This window comes from Cydia fagiglandana, chromosome 24 (genome assembly GCF_963556715.1).
Source record: "Cydia fagiglandana chromosome 24, ilCydFagi1.1, whole genome shotgun sequence".
NCBI classification, from domain to species: domain Eukaryota; kingdom Metazoa; phylum Arthropoda; class Insecta; order Lepidoptera; family Tortricidae; genus Cydia; species Cydia fagiglandana.
Window position 1 is genome coordinate 1,826,682 of NC_085955.1, and position 18,927 is coordinate 1,845,608.

Here is an 18,927-nt window from a genome sequence, read left to right on the forward strand (position 1 = left end):
AACAACAACAACCAAATTTTTTTCGCGATTTCGGGGTCGTTGCCATAGTAAAAGTTGCTCAGTGTGACCCATTCATTAACGGGCTTGAGTAATAGTATTAATAAGTTTACATACTGTATAAAAATGTGATTGAGAAGGTATGGAGCCACTATAAAAGTGGCTTATTACTCATGAAAATAATAAGATATTTAATTAGATGATGCGGCTGACGCGGTGCAAGTGCAACAATTATATAAGTATGTTATTTTTTTCTTAACAGGATACAACTGCAGGAATTAAGATAGAAGGTAAGAATCATACGGGTAATTTATTTAATAGTTTTCGGTGTTACGTACAGTCTGTGCGGAAAGAGAAGAATCGTGGAATGTATAGGGCATGATACATTCCACGACTTTTCTCTTTTCGAGCAGACTATATTTTTGTTTACTTATATACTTTTATTTTATTAATAAATAAATTTATTATTGGAAAAAAATCGGGGTAACGTCAATCGGAGTAGCACTCTAGAAAAATCAAATATTCATCGAGTATTTACACATTTATTCCCAAAATCTACAACTTTCGATCTCAGGCACGTGGTCGCGCAAGAACGTCCTATGCGCGCGCACGTGCGTAAAACTTCCGTACGCGTAAACGTTACACTCGGCGTTGCGTGGGGACGGCGCCGTGGACGCGATCCCGCGTAAGTACGGCGTGGCGTGCTCAGCGGGGCCGGACCAGAAGGCGAGGCCGCCGCCGCTGTCTCCCTTGCAGAGCGCTTTACCTAGAAAGGGAAACAATTCAGTCAATAGGGAAGTCTCCGCTACATAATCAGACGTGGCTCACTCCGCAATTTCGTCACTTTGCTACAGGTAGCTAAAAGTACATCCGTTCGACACCAATTTTGGTGGCTAGCCATAAGCCGCGCGTGGCGCCGTCGCCACCTAGCGGCCATATCTGTGCTGATCGTAACAGACGCGTTTTGTTAGAGTGACGAGTCTTCTGTACCTAGTACTATTATTTATTCTGTGCCAAAACTGCTGTAGGTATGGAGAGAGCAATCTATGATTTTTTTTCTATGGTATGTCCCAGAAAGAAAATAAAGTCGGACCAAGAAAAGTCTGCAGCGGATTTGATAGCCCCCGCAGTGTGTTATTTATAAGCAGGGGTCGGACAAAAAGTGCGGATGACGTAAAAATGACGTAATCTTGCACACAGGCTGATGTTTGAGTTTGTATTTAAACTTCCGTGTCACGTACCTCCAAAAACGGAAAATTGCCACAATATTCGAGTAAAGATGACATTTTAGAGCGTTTTCTTATACATTAGTAAATATAAATTTTAGCTAAATATAATCGTGAAGATACAATAGCTAAACAATAACGAAGTCAATTTATTGTTCATCTGATTGACAATGTGTCAGTCAAAAACGTACTTACTCATTTCAAGTGGCGATATCATTTAATAAAGAGGTTGATAAATGATAAGTGATAATTGTTTATGAAAATCAAAAATACTATTTGAAATCATCCTATAAGTGGTTTGACGTCATCCGCACTTTTTGTCCGACCCCTGTTTATAAGTCATAATTTCATAGAAGTTTGACGTTATTAACACGTGCACTGGGTGGGCTATCAAATCCGCTGCAGACTTTTCACCGATGGTTGCGTTATTTGTTTCCCCTCTTCGAATAGTATGTCCTATCCATCTCCATTTCCGTGTCGCAATTTCTTGGCCAATGGGTGTTTGTCGGCATATACGCCATAGGTCACAAATAACGCAACCATCGCTTTCGGTTGGAAACCGCCGGATGGAAGCCGTGGCCTCGGGCGCCCTGTACACTCTTGGCAGCGGTCCGTCACAAATGAACTACGAGCGGTCGGGTTGAGCTGGAGCGAGGCAAGAGCGGTCCCTGAAGAGAGGAAGGCGTGGCGCGAGCTTTTGAAGGCCCTTTGCACTTCTGGGGTGCCTTAGGACAATAATAACAACAACAACTCTCACCGGTATCATTCTCGCCGGCGCACACCTTATCACAGGTGATGTATTTGAGGAAAGCATCCTCCGAGTCGCGAATGCACTTCTCTATCTCAATGTATGGGAGCTCCAGCCACAGGAGCCGCTGCGTCGGCGTGCCGACTGAGTCTGTGAGGCCCCAGCCTGCGATCTGGAAATACACATTTGGGGCATTATCTACATATGAAAAGGGACCTTACTGTCGATGGCGCTTACGCCGCACAGCGTCGCGCGATATTGTATTTATATCGGAGCAACGTTAATAATGGCGTAAGCGCCATCGACAATAAGGTCCCTTTTCATAGATAACGTCACATTTAAGGCTTCTACACACCTGTAAACATGTATGCGATTTTATACTTAATATTTATAAAGGGGTCCCTTTATTTCCATAAAGTTTTAAGTCATCGTATTGTTGGTCGTATTATCGTTAGTCATAAAACTGAAACCGTCAACTTTTCAGGATTTTCGTAAGGTAAATATTCTGTAGATAGGTTAGGTTAAGTTAGGTTTGTTTTATGGCAATCCTGAAAAGTTACATGTTACTGAGAAAAACCAATTATGACTAACGAAAATTCGGACAAACAATACATCATGACTTAAAACTATTTGGGAAACCATACAGTCCCATTTATAAATTTGTGGTGTCGCCAAAGGTTCTCCTTTGACTTAAATTACTTTCTCACCGTGCCCTGATGTCCAGCCTTCATCTGCTGTTCGTCAAAGCATCATCAAAATCCACGCAGATGGGCCGGCCTCGGGTATACATTATAGTGTTGCCAAAGGTTCTCCTTTGACTTAAATTACTTTCTCACCGTGCCTTGATGTCCAGCCTTCATCTGCTGTCTGTCAAACGCATCATCAAAGTCCACGCAGATGGGCCGTACTCCTCGGATATATTTTATGGCGTTGCCAAAGGTTCTCCTTTGACTTAAATGACTTCCTCACCGTGCCGTGATGTCCAGCCTTCATCTGCTGCCTGTCGAAATCATCGTCGAAGTCCACGCAGATGGGCCGTACTCCTCGCGTATACTTAAATGGTGTTGCCAGCTTCAAGATGGCGATATCTTCTTGGAAGCTGGTCTTCGCGCCGAGGAAGCGAGCGGGGATTTTGATGTCCAGGACCTGATGTTGGGAAAATTGGAATACATTAATCTAACAAGACGTTTACAAGATTTTAGAGGTATTTAACTTATCCTGTTAGTATGTATGTTAGTAAAAAGTATGGAATAAATCTTGAAAGCTTGTCTTTAAATTTGTCTCCTTTCCCAAAAGTGTGACCCATTTTTAAAGTTACAATACAAGGCTACGTAATGCCCGGCCAAAACTACTCCTATTTTTTTACTATTGTCACAGAATAAATAATAGTACTACAGAAGATACAGAAGTACTGTACTGTAGTGGTACAGAAGATTCACTCTCTAACAAAACGCGTCTGTCACGATCAGCACAGATATGGCCGCTAGGTGGCGACAGCGCCACGCGGCTTGTGGCAAACCCCAAAATTGGGGTCGAACGGATGCACTTTTAGCTTTAGCAAAGCGACGAAATCGCGGAGTAAGCCACGCCTGCTACTGTTACCAGATATCACTCACGTCAGATTTCTGCGCCTTTTTATCCATAGGGTCCTTCCAAGGCTTGTAAATCTTGCTGGCGGCCACCGCGAACTGGTGAGCTGGTTGCAGCCCGACCGCATCGTTCCAGAAACAGTGGGCAGCTGGAAATGTATGTCAATATTGAAAGCAGTACGGTTACCATCAGTTTGTCACTGACATAAACGCCGTCGAGAACGTAATTTACTTTCTATACATCCCGTTTGCACTAATATGCGAGTGCGAGCGAGATCTATAGAAAGTAAATTACGTTCTCGACGGCGTTTATGTCGGTGACAAACTGATGGTAACCGTACAGGACGGATATGGTGGTCATATTTGTCTACGTGACAGCGTGATAAAACGGTGTCCGTCTCTAGCCCGCGGAGTTAAAAAGTGACAGTTGAAGTTGTACAATAAACGTGCGAAAAGGTAATTCGCAACTCATCATCATCACCATCATCATCTCAGCCATAAGACGTCCACTGCTGAACATAGGCCTCCCCCTTATGGGGAGTGAATGCCATAGGGTAAAGGCACCAGTGCTCAGCCATGCACCAGTAGTCAGCCTTTCTTGCCTATTTTTGGCTGTAAATAATAAAGTTTTTCTAATTTTCATGTGAAAACTAGGTAATATTATAGATTGATAAGCTATTCATTGAAAAATACCTTAATTTTTAAACGAATACTCTACGATGATCCACAAAAAAATTTCAAAGTGGTGGTGTCTTCTGACATGAAAGATTAAGAGATATGCGCCATTTTTTTTGGAATGTCACATGGTATTTTGATAAGACGATAGCAGCCGAATTGTGATTTATTTTTAAAAGAATATGGACTGATTCACCTAATTAATACCTAAACTATCTGAAAAACGTAAAAGATTAATATTAATCCATGTGGAAGTCATATTTTTATGGCGGCTGACTATTGGAAACTACTTTCTTCTACAAAATCCAATAGTCAGCCTCCCCTGGCTGACTACTGGGTTTGAAGCAGTAATTTTAAAAAGGTCGTAAACCCAGAAGTCAGCCGGGGGAGGCTGACCATAGGATTTAGGCTTTGTTATTATTTTAAAATGAAGTGTAAGTCGTTAAATCAAGCCCCTTTAAAAAAAATACGTTATTATGAATTTATTTGATTGAAATAACATTAAATACCCAGTAGTCAGCCTGTGGCAGACCACTGGACAATAAAGCTCACTCTATTCGAACCCACTCATCAGCCATTAGAATGGGATGGCTGGGCACTGGGTACCTAAAGGCTGTGTATTGGTATACAGGGGGCTGATTACTGGCAAAAATGCCCTTTTATTATATTTAATTAAATATTTCCAAAAGTTTAATTCAATTAAATTTTATTCTTTACAAAAATTAAAGTTTATTAAATTCTTGGACAGAAAAAACATTGATAATACCTATTGGTCCATAAGTGTGCAAATTATACGATCTTGAACATAGAAATTTCGTTATAAGGCTGACTACTGGATCGCCACGCTTGGCAGGCGGGTTGGCGATCGCAGTCGAGTACACCGAATTTGAGGGACGCTGCTGCCCGTCCACCGGTGGACTTGGACGTAGTTTAAGGACATACACGGGTCCTTTAAGGACGTGTTTCATTTTATCGCCACTCGCTGCGAATTTCCTACTTTTCGTACTTGAATCGTAATACTAAAATAAATAAATACTACTAAAATAAAATAAAATCAAAGTAAATAATTGTTTGTAGATCTTTGTCTAGAAGTCAGAATAAGAAAAACAACAGTTGCATAGTATCTTTGGCATGAATATTCCTAAGAATGCTGTTAGGATCCTAAAAAGTTTTTAGCCGAAATTTCATTTTTGGTACAAGCTTTTATCGCTGACTGTACTTTTCTTACGACAGACAACTAATACTCATCGAGACAATTCTAAAAACCCCTAACACAATTAGGTTGCGTTGTTTTATCACAGAGTTCCTATGGCCACCTTCTGTCTCAATGACACCATAATATTGCATTGTCACCCGAATTACGTATGTACCTATGCAAAATTTCAGCTCAATCGGAAACCGGGAAGTGGATCAAATTTACCTTGCAAGATTTGATTACAGACAGACAACGGTCAGGTGAAAGTAAATAAAAGCTTGTAATAAAATGTACATTAACAAAACTGACCTGATATAACAACATCCTCTCGAACTATCGACCCTCCACATATAGGCAAGTAAGGGTCCGTGGTCTTCCTGTATATACCTGCATACCAGACAGGCCTAGGAGTCCCTTGTACATCTTTTAACCTTAGCGTGACCTCAGATGCTCTACGCTTCCTTTTCTTGACTATACAGTCTGGAGGATATGTAAGGTCTACAGGTGGCTTGGTTATGTTTGGAGCACAGGATGATGCTCCGTAATATCTTTGGTCGAATTCTGAAGGCCAAGTGCTGGGGTCTAGAGGGTCACATTCCGGTTCTGGTGGCACTGGTTCAGCTTGTGCTGGTGATGGTGGTAGGTTCAAGGTATCGTTGGTAGGTGGTAAATAACCACGACCTATATATGGTGGTTTTATAGTCGTGGTCGTGGTTGTAGTTGATGTGGTAGTAGATGGCGTAGAAGTAGTAGTAGATGGTGAAGTAGAAGTAGTAGTAGATGGTGTAGTAGAAGTAGTAGTAGATGTAGTAGTAGAAGGTGTAGTAGAAGTAGTAGTAGAAGGTGTAGTAGAAGTAGTAGTAGAAGGTGTAGTAGAAGTAGTAGTAGATGGTGTAGTAGAAGTAGTAGTAGATGTAGTAGTAGAAGGTGTAGTAGAAGTAGTAGTAGATGGTGTAGCAGAAGTAGTAGTAGATGGTGTAGTCGAAATGGTTGTAGATGGCGTAGTCGTAGTAGTCGTAGTAGTAGAAGATGTAGTAGTAGGTGAAGACACAGAGGCACAAGGTGTTTCACCAAAATCTCGTTGGTCTACTTCCGAGGGCCAAGTGCTAGGGTCTAGAGGGTCACATTCTGGCTCTGGCGGGACTGGGTCAGCTCTAGCCGGTGCTGGTGGCGGTAATGGTGCTTGGGTAGTTGTGACTGGCGTACAAGGTAGTTCACCATATGTTCGTTGCTCGTATAACGTGGGCCAAGTGCTTGGGTCCAATGGATTACATTTAGCTTCTAGAGGCACTTCATCAGCTCCGGCAGCAGGCTGCTCAGCTCGCACAATATCAGGATAGATCGTTGTTGTCGAAGTAGTTTTGGGATCCGGTGGTAAGTATCCAATCCCTATAAAAGGTCGTTTCGTTGTTGTTGTAGCTTTTATGACTGGAATGACGGTTGTTGTTTCTGTAGTTGGGGTAGTATCTTCTACAACAGGGGGTTTTGATGTTGGTGTAGCTTTTGTTACAGTAATGACAGTTGTTGTTTCTGTAGTTGGGGTAGTTTCTTCTTCTTGGTTACGATTGAAATCAGGTGTCGTTAATGTTGTAGACGGGGTACTAAAAGTAGTCGATATCGTTGTCGATGGAGAAGTTATAGTAGTAGAAGAGGTAGTAGAAAAAGTAGTACTAGTTGATGGCGTAGTAAAAACGGTTGTTGAAGGAGTGGTCATTTTAGTGGTTGAAGGGGTAGTTACTAATGTAGTTGTCGAGATCGTTATAGGATCGCCTTCTTCAGGTGGTACGATCATAGCCATGGCTGGAAGAACAGCTGGTTTCTGCGTTGTAGTTCTAAAGTCAGGAATAATTTCATCTTCATCATCTTCTGGTTCTGGTGGTACTATCATAGCCATAGCTGGAGCTACCGCGCCGATTGGGTGTTTCGGTATCTTATCAGGGAATATTACTTGATGATCTGGTGTTGTTGTGTAGATTGGTCGTTTCGTTGTCGTAGTAATTGGTGCTAGAGTAGTTGTGACTGGCGCACAAGGTAGTTCACCATATGTTCGTTGCTCGTATAACGTGGGCCAAGTGCTTGGGTCCCATGGATCACATTCCGCTTCTAAAGGCACTTCATCAGCTCCGGCAGCAGGCTGAGCTCGCGCAAGATCAGGATAGACCGTTGTTGTCGAAGTAGTTTTGGGGTCCGGTGGTAAGTATCCAATCCCTATGAAAGGTCGTTTCGTTGTTGTTGTAGCTTTTGTGACTGGAATGACGGTTGTTGTTTCTGTAATTGGGGTAGTTTCTTCTACAACAGGGGGTTTTGTTGTTGGTGTAGTTTTTGTTTCAGTAATGACAGTTGTTGTTTCTGTAGTTGGGGTAGTTTCTTCTTCTTGATTACGATTGAAATCAGGTATCGTTAATGTTGTAGACGGAGTAGTCGATATCGTTGTCGATGGAGAAGTTATAGTAGTAGAAGAGGTAGTAGAAAAAGTAGTACTAGTTGATGGCGTAGTAAAAACGGTTGTTGAAGGAGTGGTCATTTTAGTGGTTGAAGGGGTAGTTACTAATGTAGTTGTCGAGATCGTTATAGGATCGTCTTCTTCAGGTGGTACGATCATAGCCATGGCTGGAAGAACAGCTGGTTTCTGCGTTGTAGTTCTAAAGTCAGGAATGATTTCATCTTCATCATCTTCTGGTTCCGGTGGTACGATCATAGCCATGGCTGGAGCTACCGCGCCGATTGGGTGTTTCGGTATCTTATCAGGGAATATTACTTGATGATCTGGTGTTGTTGTGTAGATTGGTCGTTTCGTTGTCGTAGTAATTGGTTTTTTTGTTGTAGTGCTAGTAAAGAAAGGTCTCTTTGTTGTGGAAGTGGTAAAGAATGGTGTTTTAGTTGTAGTCGTAAATAATGGCCGCTTAGTAGTGGTTGTTGTAAAAAATGTTCTTTTAGTTGTTGTATAAAAAGGTCTTCGAGTTGTACTTGTGGTGAAGAATGGTCGTTTCGTTGTAGTGGTGGTAAAGAATGGTCTTTTTGTAGTTGAAGTGGTCTTTGATTCATCAGGTGGTAAATATTCCGGCGCTTTGTAGGGTCTTGGTGGGAGATAGCCAGATGCCTGATAATTTTGACCTTTAGCAAAGTTAGAACCAAAATTGGGGAATGTATTTTGATTTTGGAAATTACTGACGGGATTTTGAGCCTGGACTTTCTGTCCAAAGTTTCCAAATGCTTGACTGTTTTGACTGAAGCTTCCAAAAGAGTTCTGTTTTGGATTGTAACTACCAAATGCAGATTGACTGCTGAAACTTGACCCAAGGGATTTCTGACCGTTATTCGGTGCTTGTAAATTCTGACTGAGACCGAACGAATTCTGACCGACTCTAGATCCAACCGTATTTTGACCACCATTTTGATATTCTGACCTGAATGTGTTACTGTTAAATCCAAATGCATTTCGACTTTGATAATTTTCGTTGTTACTCGGTAGCTTTGTATTTTGATAACTGGCTCCAAATCCTTGATTTTGGGACCCCGTTGATAGGTCTGCCAGTTTAGAGGTCTGACGTCCTCCAAATGAGTATTGAGCTTGAGTATTACTAATTTCAATATTCTGCTTTTGAGAATTCTGGTAAGTATTTGTCCCAAATTGGTTTTGGGAATTTTGACCATCTGTCCTTGCTTGCTGCGGCCTAAAGCTCTGGCTCTGGTAATTATGATGGTTTTGCTGAAAGGAGTTGCCATTTTGACTTTGACTAGGAAAATTTCGCCGCGGTCGGTAGAAGCCTTGTCTTCTCCAGTCATCTTGTATGGAATCTCCGCAGCATTTTTGAAACTCGATTATGCCTGGAACAGAAATTAGATGGATACAAAATATTAACATAAACTTTTTAGAATCTGACCAATTTGAAATAATTAAGTAGCAAATTTATTTATCTGACATCAGTATAGAGTGTGGGTAGACCCACAAGGTGGACTGACGACCTGGTAAAGGTCGCGGGAGTCCGCTGGATGCGGGTGGTGTAAGACCGGTCATTGTGGCACTCTTTGGGGGAGGCCTATGTCCAGCAGTGGACATCCTCTGGCTGATATGATGATGATGATGATGATGATAAGTAAAGAAATGATCATAAGTCTAAACCTAAATTAGCCTGAGGGATTGTTCCCAGGACACTGGCCGCGTTCCCCCTCTGCACAATGAGGCTGAGTTTTTGCGCAAAAATGCGCCTACGCTTAGAACCGCTTATTAAGACGAAACAGGAGCTGAGTTTTAAATACTTTAGGTAAATGTACCCGTCTCGCTAACGGAAGCGGCTCCTAAACTAGTGCGATAAGGACAAGGCCAAAAATCCTGCGTAAATAAGTTTTTGGCAAAAATTTCATTTTTGGTACAAGCTTTTATCGCTGACTGTGTACTTTTCTTACGACAGACAACTAAAACTCATCGAGACAATTCTAAAAACTCCTAACACAATTAGTTTGCGTTGTTTCATCACGGAGTTCTTATGGGCACCTCCTGTCTCCATCATCCGATCAGTTCGACAGTACCATATTATTATATTGTCATCAGAACTACATACAGCTGCCAATTTTCATGACGCTACGATCCTTGGAAGATGGTTAAATTAGTTACCTTAGATTCCATTACATGTTAGTTACATACAGGTCGACCTAATAAAAGCTTGTTAAAATCTCAAAAATCGAGGTTTCGTACTGGACTGTTTCCTCCTCCAAAACTTAAGCAATCCTAACCAAATTTGGAAATCTAAATGATTATGAAATTACCTGTGTCGGACCATTTTGCTTTTTTGACTAATTGATATCAGTTTTGAATACTACGCCTCTCATTGCAGCATGGTTGGTCAATGAGGCCATATTGGCCATTTTTGAAGGGCTCTAGCGCCTTAAAAAACAAAAATATCAGAAAAAACAAAACGGTCCAACACCAATATTAACAATATTAATCTGTGTTGAAAAAATCATTGCTTTAGCATCAAAACCCACGGAGGAAACAGTCGAGTACGTTTGTATGAAGAAATGACCACTCCTGTTGGCTCTTAACATACCGATTACCGACCGATTATGTGAATTATATCTATTAAATAAGGCACTTAATATTTAGCTTATAATTTGCATCATCTATGAGTTTAGATCTAATAGTAGACGAAGATGTCAAGGTAGACATGTCTAACCACAGAATAAGTTTAGTAATAGTACTACCGTACAGAAAGGACACTTCCTACAAAACCGAAGTTTGACAGCGATTCAGGGTCGAATCACGATATACCTTTATAACTTGTGGCACTATCCCTTTCGGCTATTTAGGCTTGTCAAAATTCAAGTAATTATGTTATCTGTGGTCGTGCACGCAAAGGGACGTCAATGATGCCAACCTATGAACATAAAAGTGTGCACAGTGTTCGGGACGTGGCTTGCGGACGCGCAACAACGCTTAGTCCATGAACTGTAGACGAAGAAACATGCATTTTTGTAATCCTTTAATTTGAGATTATACAGTAATTCCTTGTTGCGAACACACTCGATAATTCTTTCCTCCATTTTTACCGTACGCACGTCCAAGCTCTCGCGTAGTCCGCGTCCTTCTGGCGCAGTGACGCGTCCCGCACCCCGTACATACCGTCCGCGGACGTTTTCGGCTGACAGGAACATCCAGCGCGCCAGATTTCTGTCGGACGTCCGAAGGCTCAAGGTCAGCACAAGGTTACGTCCACGGCTTACCTCCGATAGTTTGCACAGTTCAGTGTATATTCATTATCTAGATACCTATAAGTCGCGGCTGTGAGCCGCGTCCGTCAGCCGCGTCCGATAATTGGTTTCCAGCTTTAATCGCAAAAGGCTAGATTACTAAATCATAAATCATTTATCGATTGTCTAAAACCCTAACCTAAAGCGGCAATTCAACAATTTAACATTTTACGCTCAATAAAAGTAGAATCGCCCACATAAGACCATTCCAAATTTAATAAAAAGTGGCGCTTTCAACCAAAAGGTACCACGTTGTCAGTAGTCGATAAGGTCGATTTCAAATTAAAGCTATATGGAAATAGTGCTCTATTGACCATGGTTGGGAATGGCACATTAATAATAATTTGAATTTATTATGTCTGGTGGTCAAGGGTAACTAGTGCAAAATGACATTTTAACTAGTTTGTCAGTCTGTTAAGAAATTAAAAAATAATGTAAATAATTAATTAGATAGATACATAACGATCGCATAACCCGGAAAGGAATTCTAAACTGCTAACAAGAAATTCGTGACATTTAAGAAAATAAGTAGTAAATATAATTTATTTGTAAAAGAGTTTTGATGGTAGGAGAGACCGAGGTGAGTTGTGACAGAGGCGAGTTGTGACATTGACGATTTTTAGGGTTCCGTACCTCAAAAGGAAAAATCGGAACCCTTTATAGGATCATTCGTGCGTCTGTCTGTCTGTCCGTCTGTCACAGCCGATTTTCTCCGGAACTACTGGACCAATCAAGTTGAAATTTGGTACACATATGTAAGATTGTGACCCAACGAAGGACATGTAATGTAAACAAATGAATTTGAAACATAGGGGCCACTTTTGGGGGGTAAATGAGAAAATTAAAAAATAAGGTTTTTTAAACTATATCGTGTTACATATCAAATGAAAGAGCTCATTGTAATAATCTCAAATATATATTTTTTTATAATTTTAAAATAAACAGTTTAGAAGTAATTCAATAAAATAGGCAAAAAATGAACATACCCCCCTTTATCTCCGAAACTACTGGGTCTAAAATTTTGAAAAAAATACATAAAATAGGTCTATACCTATAGATGACAAGAAAACCTATTAGAAATATGCAGTCAAGCGTGAGTCGGACTAATAACTTAGTTTTTGATCCGGCCCCTATGGGTTTTTTAAAGGCAATTCACTCACGTTTCACATATCAAAAATACATTGTTAAAAATTGAGTAATGTACGGAACCCTTGGAACGCGAGTCCGACTCGCACTTGGCCGGTTTTTGGAATCTATTAACTAAAAACTAGGTCGCAATAGTGTGCGTTTGTTAGCTCGTAACTGTTATAATGGTGAAAGAACGGACCGAGTACACTTAATTATGTTTATTAAAATTAATATTCGTGGAGCACATATCAAAAGTAAGTATAGTTGACGCCATCTTCGATGTAAGAGAGAGTTGCCACAGATAAGACAATATAGGAAATACTACTAGATTATTGTCAAGTTACCAACCTAACAGTAACTTCAACTAACAAACGCGCGCTATTGCAACCTAGTTTTTAGTTAATAGATTCCAAAAAATCGACGATGTCACAACTCTCCTTTGTCACAACTCACCTCGGTCTCCCCTAGGTATTGGTGCCCGACGCGGTCCCAGTATATGTCATCTTGAAACTTAAGTCATTGTCAATAGAGGAGACAGCAGGGTGTCATCTATTGGGCATTGGAATGTCGAGCACTAGTACCGCCACCTTATACGATTGTAACATATTACAGAGCTTTTTAGTTGATTAGGCGCCTCATCAAGCTTTGTTGCCTTTGTATAAAATTTAAATATAAATATTATAGGACATTCTTTCACAGATTGACTAAGCCCCACGGTAAGCTCAAGATAGGCTTGTGTTGTGGGTAGTCAGACAACGATATATATAATATGATATATAGATATGTACTTAATTGTCATCTCTTCTCCCATATGTTGCATTAAGTTTTGTTTTGCTTTATTTTATATTTGTTATGTGTATTTAAATTGGTTGCCCTGAAAACCAGCGCCATGGCTAAGGACATTAGTCATCGGCATATGCTGAGTGGCATCCATTTTGGTATCTTGTACTAGAATAAGATGTATTATAGGTTAAGCATGTATTTCAACACCAAATAAACCATTTCTATTCTATTCTATTCTATTAAATACGTACATAGAAAACAACCATGACTCAGGAACAAATATCTGTCATCACACAAATAAATGCCCTTACTGGGATTCGAACCCAGGACCATCGACTTCACGGGCAGGGTCACTACCTACTAAGCCAGACTGGTCGTCAAATGTCGTGTATGTAAATTAGGAGATCTAAAAAGCTAAAATACAACACTTTTTCTCCAAGTCAACGGAAATAAATAAACAATTTCGGGACCTACCTATTGAAAATTTAACTAATCCCCGCCGAAACGAAGTGGCCTGCACAGTGTCAGGTAGAGATGCAATATTAACGGATAGTTGTTTGGCCGGATACCGGATATTCGGCCTGACTATCGGCCGAATATCCGGTTTCCGGCCGCCGAATATTCGGCCAGCGGAACTATACCTACATTTCGGATTTTCAGGTGCGCATTCTGATGGTTTGACCTGTTTCCTAGTAAACGTTCGCGCGGACTCATTTCTAGGTTCGAAATGAGTGCGCGTGCAAGTCAGTGGAATAATAAAATTGTTTTAAAATAATAAACAAGTACGATTATGACCGTGTCTGATTCTTAAATCCAATTTGTTTACTCCGAAATCAAGAAATGCTACTATCCGGTATCCGGCCGGATAGTAGGTCAATATCTGGAGCCGGAAAGTAAAATAATGGACGGATAGGCCGGATACCGGATAGTAACCGGATATCCGGTGCATCTCTAGTGTCAGGCTAGGACCAGGACTCGTTGATGTCTTTTGTATGATGTATGAAACTGAGATAAATACTGCCGTATTCGAACTTCAAGATATTCACAAGAGACGACACGTACTAGATTCATTCTAGATACGTTATAGTTTAGATATCAACTAGTTCTCTTTTGCAGCGCAATTCGGGCAACCAATGTCACTTTTACGTTAGAGTAAGATATCTATTAGATGTGAATTGGATCGCTAAGTCATATCCTGTGGAAATCGTTCAAGAGTATCTCCAGAATCGTGCTAATGTCAAATTTGACAGGTTAGATCTTAAACATATCGTTATCGTATCTTGGTGATGTCTAAAAGATATCTAATAGAAGTCTATTTCAAAATCCGAATCGGGCCCATACCATCGGCCACAATGTTCTACTAATTGTACTTGTATTTAGTAATAGCCCCCGTTTGTACTATTTTGACAGAATGGTAACTACGAAACCCTACACTGAGCATGGCCCGACATGCTTTTGGCCGATTATTAATTAAGTACCCTTTGGGTACGGTACCCTAAAAAATGGAGTATAACTATATACCGACTTGACATGCCAAAGCTTGGTTGAATGCAGTGGCTTTTTTAAGAGCTAACAGGAGTAGTCATTTCTCCATACAAACGTACTCGACTGTTTCCTCCATGGGTTTTGATGCTAGAGCAATGTTTTTTTCAACACAGATTAATATTGCCAATATCTGTGTCGGACCGTTTTGCTTTTTTTGATATTTTTGTTTTTTAAAGCGCTAGAGCCCTTCAAAAATGGCCAAAAAGGCCTAATTGACTATGCCGCAATAAGAGGCGTAGTATTCAGAACTGATATCAATTAGCCAAAAAACTTTTTACAAAAAAAAAGAAAACCGACTTCAAAAAGGATGAAATAAAATATTATCCTTTTTAAGTCTATGCGTTACCAACTGATATGTTTGAAGTCGGTGCCAAGCCAACTTTTGAAGCATACCATGATTTTGGTGCGATTCGATAAGGATGTACCTACGTTGGATTGCCTTAGACGACGACAATGAACGTACTTTCTGTAGGTACAGTCGACGTTAAAAATATGTTTACACTTTTCGTCTTATAACAAAGGAGTAAGGTGCAAAAGTGTAAACATATTTTTGACGTCGACTGTACCTAAGAACACACGATCAAACCTTCTTGGTACAGTTCGTACCATGTTTGTCGGCACGCAAGCGTGGGATTGGGACTGAAGTTATTTCCCGTCCCTTATTCAGAGGACTACATTTCAAAATATAAAACAATTCAAGGAATTTACTTTCTTGCCAAATTTCACCTAAAGCGGTTCAGTTGTTTAGCCATGAAAAGGCGACAAAGAGGCAGACAGAATTACTTACACATTTATAATTAGTTATTAGTACAGTTCTAATGGGATTTATAGTCATAAACAGGGGTCGTACAAAAAGTGCGGATGACGTCAAACCACTTAAAGGATGATTTCAAATAGTATTTTTGATTTTCATAAACAATTATCACTTATCATTTATCAACCTCTTTATTAAACGATATCGCCACTTGAAATGAGTAAGTACGTTTTTGACTGACACATTGTCAATCAGATGAACAATAAATTGACTTCGTTATTGTTTAGCTATTGTATCTTCACGATTATATTTAGCTAAAATTTATATTTACTAATGTATAAGAAAACGCTCTAAATGTCATCTTTACTCGAATATTGTGGCAATTTTCCGTTTTTGGAGGTACGTGACACGGAAGTTTAAATACAAACTCAAACATCATCCTGTGTGCAAAATTACGTCATTTTTACGTCATCCGCACTTTTTGTCCGACCCCTGGTCATAAAGCTGATTATTTTTGACGGGTATTGTTACTACTTGGCTTGGCACCGACTTCAAACATATCAGTTGGTAACGCATAGACTTAAAAAGGATAATATTTTATTTCATCCTTTTTGAAGTCGGTTTTCTTTTTTTTTGTAATAAGTTTTTATTTTTCCATTTTTAGTTTTAACGCATTGTTAAGAGCGCGACGCATGAATGAAAAACGACATCATGATTAACACTAAATTCGTGTATCTACTTTAATAAATATGTAATCAGGAATTTTTTCGAGTCCGTCTGGGAAATTATAATTCCTGTCACTACACTAAATCCATCCTCCGCCCCGCCACTGACCCAATCCCTCAACCCCCCCGATCAACCCCTGATCCATGTACCCCTCGGCCCTGAACCAGCAGCCCTTCAACCACCATTACCCGACCCCTTAACTCCTAACCCTAACCCCCGGTCAGTAGCCTTACCAGCTTACCAAGAGTTTGACATTGATTTATTCGCTAGCGTGTGTGTAACTTACTTTCTTTGCATCTCGCTCGTACTGGCATATTAGTGCGAGCGAGATGCATAAAAAGTAAGTTACGAAGACGTTAGCGTCGCTAACTTAGCGAATATGTCAATGTCAAACTCGTGGTAAGGCTACACTTGCACTACATCAAATTGGCGGTGTTCGGAAGCAAATGCTCGAGTTACTTTAGAAAACACCGAAATCACTTTACACGTGCCTTTAAAAACTGAGGAGTTCCCTCAATTCCTCATGGATTCCATCATCAGACCAGAACCAAAAATAATATGGAAACACCTAGGAGGCAACTCCTTCCAAACAAAAAAAGATTTACTCAAATCGGATCACAGGTGCCGGAGTAATCGCTGAACATACTACATTTAAAATCATCATCATTATCATCAAAACAATCATCATCATCAGGTCTACTTCATCAAAGTGGTGGTTTTTGGGAGAAAATGCTCGACTTGCTTAAGAAAACACCCAAATCACCATGCATGTGCCTTTAAAAATTGAGGAGTTCCCTCAATTCCTCATGGATCCCATCATCAGAACAGAGCCAAATTAAAATGGAACCAACTCGGAGGTAGCTCCTTTCAAACAAAAAAAGAATTACTCAAATCGGACTACGGATGTCGGAGTAATCGGTGAACGTAAATAGAAAAAAAAAAAATAGCCACAGCCGAATACAGAACCTCCTCCTTCTATGAAATGGAAGTCGGTTAAAAAAGCAAAACGGTCCGACACAGATAATTTCATAATCATGTAGATTTCAAAGTTTGGTTAGGATTGGTTAAGTTTTGGAGGAGGAAACAGTCGAATACGGAACCTCGATTTAAGAGATTTTTACGCGGGATTTTTCGCCTTGTCCTTATCGCACTAGTTTTAGGAGCCGCTTCCGTTAGCGAGACGGGTATATTTACCTAAAATATTTAAAACTCAGCTCCTGTTTCGTCTTAATAGTAGATGAAGGTACTGTCATGATGATACTGTCAGAAAACGTTCGAAAGCTAGAAAGTTCAGTCTGTCGCTCATTTTATGAAGAAGAGTGACAGCGGGCCCGATTCGGATTTTGAAATAGACATCTATTAGACATCTTTTAGACATCACCAAGATACGATAACGATATGTTTAAGATCTAACCTGTCAAATTTGACATTTGCGCGATTCTGGATATACTCTTGAACGATTTCCACAGGATATGACTTACCTATAGAGATCCAATTCACATATATCTTACTCTATCTAACGTAAAAGTGACATTGGTTGCCCGAATTGCGCTGCAAAATAGAATTAGATATCAACATATCTCAACTATAACGTATCTAGAATGGATCTAGTTCGAATACGGCAGAGTGACACTGACTGGTTCCCGCTGGTGCAATGTAGCTGCAATGATGCAACAATGTCTAACGATGCATCTGCAACCCGACCTTTAGTCTTATGTAATTTGATATTAGCCTCAAGCTTGTAATTAAAGATGCAACGGATAGTTGTTTGGCCGGTTACCGGATACCGGATATTCGGCCTGACCATCGGCCGAATATCCGGTAACCGGCCGCCGAATATTCGGCCAGCGGAACTATACCTACATTTCGGTTTTTCAGGTGCGCATTCTGCAGGTTTGACCTGTTTCCTAATAAACGTTCGCGCGGACTCATTTTCTAGGTTCGAAATGAGTGCGCTTGCAAGTCAGTGGAATTATTAAATTGTTTTAAAATAATAAACAAGTACGATTATGACCGTATCTGATTCTTCAATCCAATTTGTTTAATCCGAAATAAAGCAATGTTACTATCCGGTAACCGGCCGGATAGTAGGTCACAATCCGGTATCCGGTCGGATAGTATAATAATGGCCGGATAGGTCGGATACCGGATAGTAACCGGATATCCGGTGCATCTCTAATGTTCAGTCTGTCGCTCATTTTATGAAGAAGAGTGATAGTGACACTGACTGGTTCCCGCTGGTGCAATGTAGCTGCAATGATGCAACACTGTCTAACGATGCATCTGCAATCCGACCTTTAGTCTTATGTAATTTGATATTTGCCTCAAGCTTGTAATACACACAGAGTCATTCAAACACATTCGCACACACACACACGTCACAGAATGATTCGGTTAAGTTATATTCTAATGTATGGTTAAGACAAACAAATTATAGCCAGCATTCAATGAATATAGTATGATAACTTTGGGTATGGTGCTTTACGCACACTAGCGTCCCTCGCCCTCCCCCTGACGCAACCCCCCCTTTTAGCATGAAATGTGTTCCGGTTTACGGTTTTTATTTTATTTTTGAGAAAAGTATTAGAATTAGGAAAAAAGTGTCAAGGTAAGAAATAATCCTTAATAATTTTTAAACAAAGAGGTTATACACAACTTTATGGTTTATTTATTATTAATTTAACCTATTTCTTTCATTGACACTTTTTTCCTATATTGCACTTTCCGGACTTTCCGGAAAAAACAAAAAAAACTCTCAACCGGGACATATTTATGCTAAAAGGGGGGTTGCGTCAGGGGGAGGGGACAGGACG

At 40.3% G+C, this 18,927-nt stretch overlaps 1 protein-coding gene across 1 annotated transcript; it reads right to left on the reverse strand.

The window, feature by feature from the left end:
* Nucleotides 1-539: 539 nt before the first annotated feature.
* Nucleotides 540-15,795, reverse strand: LOC134676583 (mucin-2-like; the record flags this gene model as incomplete). Its single annotated transcript, XM_063534974.1, has 6 exons — nucleotides 540-763; nucleotides 1,981-2,143; nucleotides 2,941-3,117; nucleotides 3,588-3,709; nucleotides 5,740-9,298; nucleotides 15,748-15,795. Coding segments are annotated over 6 exons (4,293 nt in total), but the record flags the coding sequence as incomplete, so codon positions are not given.
* Nucleotides 15,796-18,927: the final 3,132 nt, after the last annotated feature.